Source organism: Sinocyclocheilus anshuiensis, unplaced genomic scaffold (genome assembly GCF_001515605.1).
Source record: "Sinocyclocheilus anshuiensis isolate Anshui unplaced genomic scaffold, SAMN03320099.WGS_v1.1 scaffold469, whole genome shotgun sequence".
NCBI lineage: Eukaryota > Metazoa > Chordata > Actinopteri > Cypriniformes > Cyprinidae > Sinocyclocheilus > Sinocyclocheilus anshuiensis.
In genome coordinates, this window is record NW_015537995.1 from 1,535,263 (window position 1) to 1,546,363 (window position 11,101).

Here is an 11,101-nt window from a genome sequence, read left to right on the forward strand (position 1 = left end):
ATCGGCACTTGAAACCGGGAGGACCACCGGCACCGACAGGTTAATAACCCCACCTATAAACAGAGGAAAGATGCATGGTGCATATATCAACCAGACTGACGCTTTGAAAAATCGACCGCTTTTAAAGGCCTAAAAAGAAAGAGTCCTATGACCTATGGGGCAAGATAAGAGAAAGAACTCTTGAATGTGAAAGTGGTGAGTTTTCTAAGAAAGTAAGAGGTCCAACACCTTGATTAAAGCAATATGAGCGGGAAGCTTTTAAAATCCATTTTCAGGATGAAACACACACACACATAGCAGAAACAGCTGTTTTCCATAAGAAAGAGCCCTGCGAGCATCCCATTTCAGCTCATTTCAAATTAAACTAGTATCAGGACGCAACATGCACAAATCTGTCCGCTTCATAAAGATGGCAGTCTGGTCCAACAAGAGTCCAACTGGGCATATTGTAAGGATCAAAACAATAAGACAAGGTGTGATGTACAGTAATCAAGTCTAATGACGCTGTTGATGTAATGCATGAACACCTAATGCCTTTCTTTTCCTGTATTCTGTCACAACTAAACGCAAGCATCTACTAGGCCCACTTTTTTATCTTAATAGGTGTGTGTGTGTGTTTTTGTGACATATGAGGACACAAATTTGTATAATGACATGGGTATGACATAGGTATTACAAGGAGAAGGTGATTTATGAGGACATTGCCCCATGTCCCCATATTTCAAAAGGCTTATAAATCATACAGAATGAGTTTTTTTGAGAAAGTAAAAATGCACAAAGTTTCCTGTAAGGGGTAGGGTTAGATATATGGCGATAGAAAATACAGTTTGTACAGTATATAAACCATTACGCCTATGGAATGTCCCCACAATTCACAAAAACAAACGTGTGTATGTGTGTGTGTGTGTGTGTGTGTGTGTGTGTGAGTGAGAGAAAGTGTCAATGCATACCTTGGACGCAAATTTGAATACTAGGCAAGACAACACTCAGCAGAGCCTTATGAGGCTGTAAAACTAAATTGACACTTTTTGGAAACTCAAGCTTGATGTGGGAAATTGCTGTAATTACCCGGTTCTATAAATGCGAGGACCGCATTATGGTTTTAAAAAGCCATTCGCACATTTGTCGTTCTTGTAATCAAAAAGGTGCCGACTTTTTATTTCAGATGATCGGGTTTCTGAAACTGGCTTGAGAGCATGTGATCAACATCACCCAAGCCTCCATTAAAACTATAATAGCTCTTTTATTTCTACCACTAATTAACATTTAAAATCCACTTGCTGAGCCTTCAGATTCCCTCACAGAAATTAAATGTTTTTTTGCGATTGGACCCCCATTCTGAGTTGTTCTCCTGATTCTACCCTGAAGTTCTGAAATATTAGTAGATTATTAGTAGGTTCTTGGGTTTCTTCATGCTCCACCTGATGTTGGTTTCTAATCAATTTGCTTAGGTTTTCTGTTTTACATAAATGTGCAAAATATTTCTGAAAACTGTTTCTTCCCTCTGTCATCGTCCATTAAAAGAAAACGATTCAGTGAATCCAACCAAGTGGAAAAGATGATGCACTTCTGAATGTAATAGTGGCTGGCAGAAAAAGGTGCATTGCACTGTCGAACGTCGCCATCTAGTGGTGCATTCAGAAGACAGCGCATGAAAAATAAATCAAAGCCATGAGAAGATACAAGATCACACACATAAGGTCATCTGTTTACCGTCAAGCAGACAGTTGAAGTGCAGACACTGTAGGTACTCTCCCTCCCTCATGAAGCCGTTCAGAGGAGTGGCCCAGCCCTCAGCGAGCACCTGAACCCACTGCATGTCCACCTAACGCACCAACACAGAACAGACATTAGCTGTAAGGATGTACGTAAGTCATGCCTTATTAAGTCATAATGTGTTTGCAAACCATTTGCAGGAGTTTAAATCTGTATTTGAGTGGCATATGAGGAGCGAAGATACCTTAGTGATCTCCACTACTTGAAGAGTCTCAGCATCAGCCTTTGCCAAGTCCAGCTTGTTCTCTTGCACATAGAGCTCCTTGACCTCGTAGGATGCGTCCACAGGAACTATGTCCTGCAAACAGTCAAAACATTATCAAACAGAGATCATTGTCATTTATATCCAAGTATGATGAAAGGATAAGAGACACTGCTAAGCCAACTTGCAACTTTTTCTATAAGAATCAGTGTTAAAGTACAACTGTGGCCTTGTGTTCATTAAATAAGGATGTCAACGTACAGTGCATAGAAAAATATCCCATCAAGTAATGTGATAATGACTAAGTTAACATGTACTTAAAATTCAGTTTAAGGCCATATTTAGAATATGATGGTTAAATGCTTGAAGGCATCAAAATAAGTCAATTTATTTCATTAATTCTATTTAAAAAATAGAATTGCTGTCTTGTCGGCAACACAGAAATGCATCCATTTAGCCATGAGTTGCCACTGCTAAATAAACTACAGTTCAAATGTTTGGAGTCAGTACAATTTTTTTTTTTTTTGAAAGAAAGAAAGAAATACTTTTATTCAGCAAGAAAGCATTTAATTTATCAAAAGCAACAGTTAAATACATTTATAATGTTACAAAATATCTCTATTTAAAAAAAAACGCAATTCATCAAAGAATCCTGAAAAAATTAATCACTGTTTGTTTCTACAAAAATATTAGGCAGCACAACTGTTTTTACCATTGATAATAATATGAAATGTTTCCTGAGCACCAAATCAGCATATTAGAATGATTTCTGAAGACTGGCGTAAAAATTAATCTTTGCCTTCACAGGAATAAATTAAATTTTTTTTTGAAAGAAAAGTGTTAGTTATGTTATAATTATCTCCTTTCATTGGATTTTGTGAATAAGGTTTATCCCATTAACTGTCACCGTCCCACCTGTGGGATGCTTGGCGCTCTTTTTTTTGTTGTCCTTTTTCTCTATCAAATCTTTTAGTAATCATCATAAATTATATATAATTATATAGAAGTAATATTGACAGAGAAATCTAGACATTTGTGACAGAAAAATGCATTAAAAAATTCAATGGAGTTTGGATGGCACCCGGTGGCTGTTTGTGGTATAACGCCCTAAATAAAATCTCACAGGAACCTCAATTTTTTTCATATCAACTTCAAACTTGGAACATAACTTTAGACATAAGGCTTTAATTTTATACCAATTTTAGAGTAAAACCTGTTATGTAAAATATTTATTATATATAAAATAAAATGAATATAGTGCATTTTATTTACAGTAAATTTAAACTTCTATAACTTTTTGATACTTACATTTTTTGAAAAACTTCCACTTTTGCAATAATCTGCTGATTTTCTGGATTCCAAAGTGTTCATAAATTACAACAATTTAAGTTTGGATAGTGCACTTTCATGCCTATTTTAAAAATGGGGGGTGACAGTTAAGGGGTTAAACATGTAACTTTTAATTAAAACAGGCTTATTCCAGGGATTGTGGCATTTACATGACTTCATACTAACTGTTCATTTGTACCATTCAGATTAGTATCAAAATATTTCTTTGCACGTAAACATACTCATTGATGTGACAAACACTTCTGTGCCAAGTGCTGTTCGACTGCCTGCAACCGGTCATTTGAAATATGCATTATATTGTAAACCAAGCGAGACATTTAAATCACAATCTCCAAATATGCTATGAAGATATATATAGCTGAGGCTCACACTGAATTCACTTTAACATGAATGAAAGGAGTGAACTTACCCTCTCCTGCAGGAGGTCCAGAAGCTGCTGGATGCATTCGTTCACATTGCAAGAATCCGTCTTCAGTACAAGTTCAGGGGCCTCTGGCTTCTCATACTCCGAGTCTATTCCAGTGAACCCTGAGGACAACAAGAGTAACCCGTTATATTAAAAACCCAAGCAGAAACAGACATACTTTGAATGCACTTCATGAAAACAAATTTTCAACAGTTCAGTTCTTAGTAGCGCTGAAATTATTTGTTGTTTTCTACCACCGTACAAAGCAGCTCAGATGCACTGTGCATGTATCAGTTAACATGTACATGAGAGAAAGACACTTCCTGCTATAAACCTCAATCATTTTCATCACAAGATGTTAGCAGCTTTCAGATTTGCATCTTTCCTGTATCACTCTTCACCTGATTTACCCTTACTTATTCTGCGGCTCCACAGCAAAAGAAATTAAATCAAAAACAAAAACAGCAAGAAACACAGTCACAGTCATCTCCTACCAGAAACCTGCTTTCCAAGAATCACCCCAATCTCTTCAGGAAACCAAAAGGGTTGTGATGAATCACACTGAATTGCAACATCAAAATGTTTTGTGTGACCTCTCAAAGACCTTACACTTATTCTCAAACTACTCACACAGTGCTAATATCACAATTGTGCTTCCCAATATGAAATGCTACGTACACCAATAAGCCCACAATCTCCGATTTTAAACATTTTGCAAAAATGTAAGAACTCTTGTTCTGTTCTATCTTCAGTGCCTCAAAACATTCCAAGGCCCTTGTCTTGTCTCGTTTAATCATTTCACATATTTCTGCACAAATAGGTCACACAAATTAAGAGAATGCTTTGGGTTTGTTGACACAGCACTTTAGGACAGACTGTCCTATAGACTACTGACCATTTAGAGATTAAATTTGAGCCATAAAACACAGCGTATCTACATCAAAAGAGTGAAAATAAGCATATTTGGACACATATTATGTACAATACTTTATGTATCTCTATAAAATTGTCTTACCTCTGATTTCTCCAGCCCTAGCTCTCTTATAGAGCCCCTTCACATCTCTCTGCTCACACACATCCAGAGGAGCATCTACAAACACCTCAAAGAATGGAAGGCCAGCAGCTTCATGGATCTTCCTTGCATTCAGACGATCCTGAGGACATGCAGCAGACAAAAAAAACAAAAAAACAATTGATCAAACATTTAACCTTATAAAGCCTACTGCAACAAAGTTGATACATGCATCTCAAAGGCAAGTACATCTCCCTTCAGGCTGTGGTACATGTGTGTTTAGCTGTGAAATCCATAGTGATTTTTATAGAGTAAATGTGAGAATAACGTGTGAGAATAAGATGAACACTTCCTGGACTGAAGCAACTGAGGTTTACTTGAATATCTTTACATGCATATTGAATATTTCAGTTTGGGCCTCAAGTACGAGCTCCATATTCTCCTATATCAGACTATATGAGCCATAAAAGCCTGACTATAACAGAAAATATAAAACATATTATATTTTTCTGAATATTATTTCATACATCAGGCTTTACACGGTTAAGAAGTCTTACACAAAACGTTCTGCATGTTTCTCACCCTGCTGTATGGGGAAATGAAGCTGGCGATGCACACAAGCCCAGCGTCAGCAAACAGTTTTGCCACTTCTGCGATACGACGAATGTTCTCCTCGCGGTCTTCAGGGCTGAAGCCCAGGTTCTTATTGAGGCCCTGCCTGATGTTATCTCCATCCAGAGTGTAGCAGGGGATGCCATGGCACACCAGATACTCCTCCAGAGCCATGCTGACCGTCGTCTTACCCGCACCAGACAAACCTGAGGATGCAGAACAATAGGTCATGATATTTACTGAAAATTTTAGATACAGCCATGATGGAAACATCGAGTTATTCATTTTCTAAAATAACAGAAGAGGGGTTGATAGAGTACCTGTAAGCCACACCGTGCATCCTCGAAAGCCTCCTCTAGTGCCGACTACCTGGCCACGCTTGTTTCTGCTCACGTGATGGGCTTGATACGTCACATTGGTGGCTCTTTGCATCCCCTGCACAAATTGCAGGAAACACATTTACATCACATTTATTTCATCTGTCTCATCTCTGTTTGATTGACGTAAGAGAAACAATTAAAGTGTTTTCGGTCAAATTTTCAGTTAAAATTTGCACACGTCTCTTGGTGTTATTTTTTAATTGTTATTATTTTTAATTAATTATTTTGTTATATATGCATATATAAATGTAAAAAAAAACATACTTTTAATGCCATAATACATGTACCAAATAAATAAATAAATTGCAGTATCATGGTACCATGCCCAAATAAACATGGTAATTTTTATTGATGATATTCAAAAATACTGCACACACCTATGAACCAAAAACAGTTTGTAGTACCATTGATATAGAACGTGGTATTAAATGATTGCCATATCTATGTACCATGGTATTTACATACTCCAAAGAATACCATTGTACGTTACACGTCCTAGAAGCCATGTTAGTATCGTAGTACATGTCCAAAAAGTGATAATACTCGTACTTGTGCTGCCTAGAAATGCTGTCTAGGTGGGCAGCACACTAGATTGTAAGACACAGGTAATATCTACGCATAAAATTATTATACTTATCTTTTTCATACAACTATCACAACTAAGGACCTCTATTACACAGGCATGATTATTCTGGACTTCGCTTATATTATAAATTAAAACGGGATAGGTCAGATTCAGCATAAGCAAAAACACCATATTCATAACACGAGGTGTGTTACTGTAACTGTACTACATTAGTAATGCAAAACATCCCTCAATATCCAGCCGCTAACAGTTACTCACCCAGCTCTCAGGCGCGTTACTCAGTTTCTGCTTCTTACTCGAGTTACCAGATGTCTCCATTCTGAGCCGCTGAATTCACACTTGATGGATAAACAAATAGATAGTGCGATATATATTCGAAGGGGATGTTTTAATGAAGTGCCGGGTCCACTGTGTCTGTGTATTGAAGCCCAGCAAGGAAGCGTAGAGGTTTACAGGCTGCGGCACAGGAAGTGATGGAGGCCCCGATAAGTCCCGCCTCTCACGCGTCAAGTCTCCGCCTACCAGACCATCGGATTGGTCGGAATGACATCAAAGCCGATTGTGATTGGACAATTGAGAACTCGTTCATATAGCCGTGGAACCCAAAGCAAACAAGTATCAGGTCAAGGGAGGGACTTGTCGGAATGCATGCAGGGGAAAATAATAACGCAGCCAATCATGTTCTGTTTTATATTTTGCTTTGTATAGAAAAAGTCCCTTTAGGCTACATTATTTGTGTGGACCCCACTGACCCAATAAAAAAATTATTAGTGTATGAATATATTTTTTCAATTTTTTTTATAAACAAAACAACTTTTAGGTAACCATCTCTATTACATTTTATGGTTTTTAATATGACTGCTAGTAAATCTTGCATCCTTTATTCATTGTGTCACTGTTTAATTGTGCATTGTTATTCATTGCATATTATAAATGAAACTGTTGTGAAAGATTAAACAGTGTATATATACAAGGTATTTTTTAGGTTAAAATTAGTGCTCTCAAACGATTAATTGCGATTAATCGCATCCGAAATAAAAGTTTTTGTTTACATAACATATATGAGTGTACTGTTTATATGTATTATATATATATATATATATATATATATATATATATATAAATACACACACATGCATGTATATATGTAAGAAAAAAAGTTGTTTATATATTAAAATATAATATAAATTATATGAATATTAATATATACATGTAAATACATGTAAATATTTTAAAAATATATACTGTATGTGTGTGTATTTATATATACATAAGAAATATACACAGTACACACACACATATATTATGTGAACAAAAACTTTTATTTTGGATGCGATTAATCGAGATTAATCGTTTGACAGCACTAGTTAAAATGTATGTCACAATTCTAATAGTGTTTTGCAGTTACATACTACTTAATTACATAGTCCTGTGATGAAGCATATAAAAACTGTATGAAAAAGTGGTAGAATTAATGTTACCTGCCATGTACAGTGATTTTATTTTTATTAGAGACATGCTTCATAGTGGTACAACACAACTATATACCAAAATACTTTTTTTTTTTTAAGTTATACAATACAGTGATGTACAATGTGTACACTCAATGAAAGAATCACCACCTCCACATTGATGCCAATAGTATTGGATTTATTGGCTAAATTGTATGAAGCCTATGTTGAGCATGCTAAAAGGAAGCAGTTGGCTCCTGACATGAAAATTTAAATTAGCATGTATCTACTTGGAGAAGAACATTAGTCTAGTGCCCTGCCCTGCACCTTAAACTAAACACAGCGAGAAGAAACTGAACTTCCCTTGGTCCTCTGAGCGGCTAACACTCCCTGATAAGATCTGAGAAAGTTGTAAAACGAGGAACTTCCACTTTTGGACACCTGAATAGCCATCGCAGGCCTGCCCACTATTGGCCTAACCACCCCTGATCCCTTATTATTTCGCTTTCCCTGATTGCCATTAGAGTGATCCTGAAGTCCTTTAGAGAAACGTCTCATTGTTATTTGCACTTTCCCACACACTACCCTAGGTTGGCTATTAACAAAACCGTTTATTCCCCCTGTATATGATCCAGAGACCACCACATTCCCTTGAGAATTGGGAAGTGTGGGCAGCTTCCTCATGTGTAGATACAGCTTCACAGGTTTACCATAGTACACCCAGCACTGGTTTTTGGATGTTTTTTTGGGGGTTGGCACTGGCTTAACCGTGTTTGGTACTTTATGTATTGTGGTTGTTTGCGCAGCAGAGGTGGGAAAAGGCCTGGCTGCCTCATATTCCACACAGTCACCATCTCGCTCCTCATCCTTCGGTGTAACTTCATAACCTTCTAGAAGAACAACATCCTCACCTGAGCGCTTCTGGAGCTCTGATCAACAGAGGACAATTGGGACTAAAATTCAGTGGTTCTGCCATTCACAATCATAACAAACCAGTGGAAATGTATGACACGTTTACATATATTAGAATGAAAGAATTTAGTATAAAATTCAGAATGGGAATGTACTTACTGTGCAGATCTTTGTGGCAAATAACATTTCCACCTGTGATATAGCACACATGACTTTTAGTTTGAAAAACCTTCAGAACTACTTCTGATTAATTCATAATTTTAGCATAGGTTTAGCTTCAAAATTAAGACTAAAGGAGGTCATTGATTCAGTTAAGCATTAAAACATTAATGTAAACTATAGTTTTCAGAAACATACCTTCTGTATTATATGGCTGTGAGGTGAGAATAACCAGTGCAGCAAGCATTCCAAGAGCAATGTTAACATCCATGGCTGCAAATGAAGCAACGATCCTGTCAACGTGCCTTTTATAGGCCTATATTTTAAACCTGCCCTTGTGGAGTGCCACAAATTGTGAAATGACCTGAGGCATTGACTAAATGACTTTATTTGTTAGGGAAAAAAAAAACATTTTAATTATGTCTGAATATCTGTTGAGACTTCATTTGTATGTGGCTGGAGTGTTCGCTGTTCTAACAGGTGTTGGGAGTTGATTTCACCACTGAGGAGCAAAGACAAATAAGTTGGTGACCTAGATCTGGGGAAGCAGGGGCACTTTTATGTGGAGGTTAGGTAACCAAATGTTTCTACACATGCACCCAGGGTGGGCTTGAAATCAAAGAGGAACTGGCAGACAATGGAGAGACTTGGGCAAAGGTGTGACATGTGAAAATGCCAGAAACAGAAACCGTTGATTCAGATGAAAAATATTTACTTCAAACCCACTCTGATCATTATTGGAGAGATGTAGACTTGTCTGAGGCTGCAAATGACTCACTGAATATCCCTTATGGCAGAATGTTGTAGACTTGCCATGGTACGCCAAATACCAGAAAAACAATAAACTTAATTGCATACTGAACAACTGAACGAGTGCAAATGGGACCAACAATTCAGTGGTTCAGACATTTACATAACACACCAATGGAGATACCTAATGTATGTATATAACTGTTTGAATCAGGGGCGTAGCCATCATTTCAGAAGCGAGGGGGACAGAAATGTTATATATATATATATATATATAACATTTCTGTAATCTATATAACCTACCAGTCTGAATTTAAATCTATATTTATTCACACCGGCTCTTGAAACACGTCCCCCGCGTCATCTACGCCCCTGGTTTGAATTGTGTAAATATTATGCTTTATGCATGTCAAAGTCACCCAGTCAAAAGTCAAAGTTGAAGTTTTTAGGCCTGTATGTCAAATATCAGAATCAGAATCAGAATCAGAAGAGCTTTATTACCAAGTATGGTTACACACACAAGGAATTTGACTTGACGACAGGAGCTTCCAGTTTCCAAAATAGAATACAACAAGCAGTAGGTCTATTTATTGACAATTTTTTACAAGCACACCACTGAAAGTAATTCACTAGAATAAAATTAATTATTTAATACTAATAATTAGGCATAATTAGTAAAGCATGACATTAATGACCAAATTTAATGAACAGATTTGTCAGTCACCCCTAGCCTGGCTACATGAATAACAGAAAATGTGATTTAGGCTATTGAAAAAAGCTTAAAACAAAGGTTCCAAAAGGGGGTTTTCACATCGGTGCCACTGAAGAGTCATTCTGAATTCCTTCAAGAACCTTACAGTGAACAGTTCTTAAAAGAACATTTTTTTCTTAGTGTAAAGAACATTTTAATAATCTAAAGAACTGTTTTCCACTATAAAGTACCCAACTGTTTAATGGAAAGGTTCGGTGGATGTTAACGGTTCTTCAATATATATATAAATAGGAGTAGATTTTTAAGAGTGTTAGTACTTGGAATGCATATCTCTATATTAAAGTAAAACATAGTATTGTTTGTATATATTTATAATATTTAAAACTTATGTGGTAATTAACTGATATAGCAATCAACTGATATGCAGCAAGATAAATGGCGAAGTCCCTAGAATATAGTCCATTACTTTGTATAGCCCACTTGCATACAGTCGTAAAGTTTTTTGATTTGATCTTTTGATTGGTTCAACGAACTGTCACTCAGACGTCCGCATCCAATCCTAGAGAGGGGGCGACATCTTGTTGCCTGGCAGCAAGAGCCGCAAACAACAACACATAGTAATGTGTGAATTCGCGTAACTTAGTTGTAAAGCAGTTACAAATGTGTACTCACTCTTTTAGACCTAATGATACAAATGTATGGCCATTATTTTTAAACTGTTTTTAACCGATTCACAAATTAATTTAAAGATGTTTAAATCAAAATTACGTCTTTAATTTCTTATGTTTTTATT

General features: G+C 36.6%; 2 protein-coding genes across 2 annotated transcripts in view; both read right to left on the reverse strand.

Moving 5' to 3' along the window:
* The window catches only part of LOC107676020 (bifunctional 3'-phosphoadenosine 5'-phosphosulfate synthase 1), a 21,907-nt gene extending 15,045 nt beyond the window's left edge, over positions 1–6,862 (reverse strand). Inside the window, exons 1-7 of the mRNA XM_016470545.1 lie at positions 6,583–6,862; positions 5,679–5,793; positions 5,329–5,564; positions 4,750–4,888; positions 3,738–3,856; positions 1,961–2,074; positions 1,714–1,825 (exon numbers count right to left, since the gene is read on the reverse strand). Coding sequence (XP_016326031.1) covers positions 1,714–1,825; positions 1,961–2,074; positions 3,738–3,856; positions 4,750–4,888; positions 5,329–5,564; positions 5,679–5,793; positions 6,583–6,642 — 895 coding nt within the window. The 5' untranslated portion in view covers positions 6,643–6,862. The remainder of the gene's footprint in view (positions 1–1,713; positions 1,826–1,960; positions 2,075–3,737; positions 3,857–4,749; positions 4,889–5,328; positions 5,565–5,678; positions 5,794–6,582) is intronic.
* Positions 6,863–7,846: 984 nt separating this feature from the next.
* LOC107676182 (uncharacterized) lies at positions 7,847–9,960 on the reverse strand. Its single transcript, XM_016470698.1, has 4 exons — positions 9,932–9,960; positions 9,045–9,139; positions 8,847–8,879; positions 7,847–8,704 (listed from the first exon to the last, which is right to left on the reverse strand). The coding sequence occupies exons 1-4, from the start codon at positions 9,958–9,960 to the stop codon at positions 8,109–8,111; spliced, it is 753 nt and encodes a 250-aa protein (XP_016326184.1). The 3' UTR covers positions 7,847–8,108.
* Between the last annotated feature and the right edge of the window lie 1,141 nt (positions 9,961–11,101).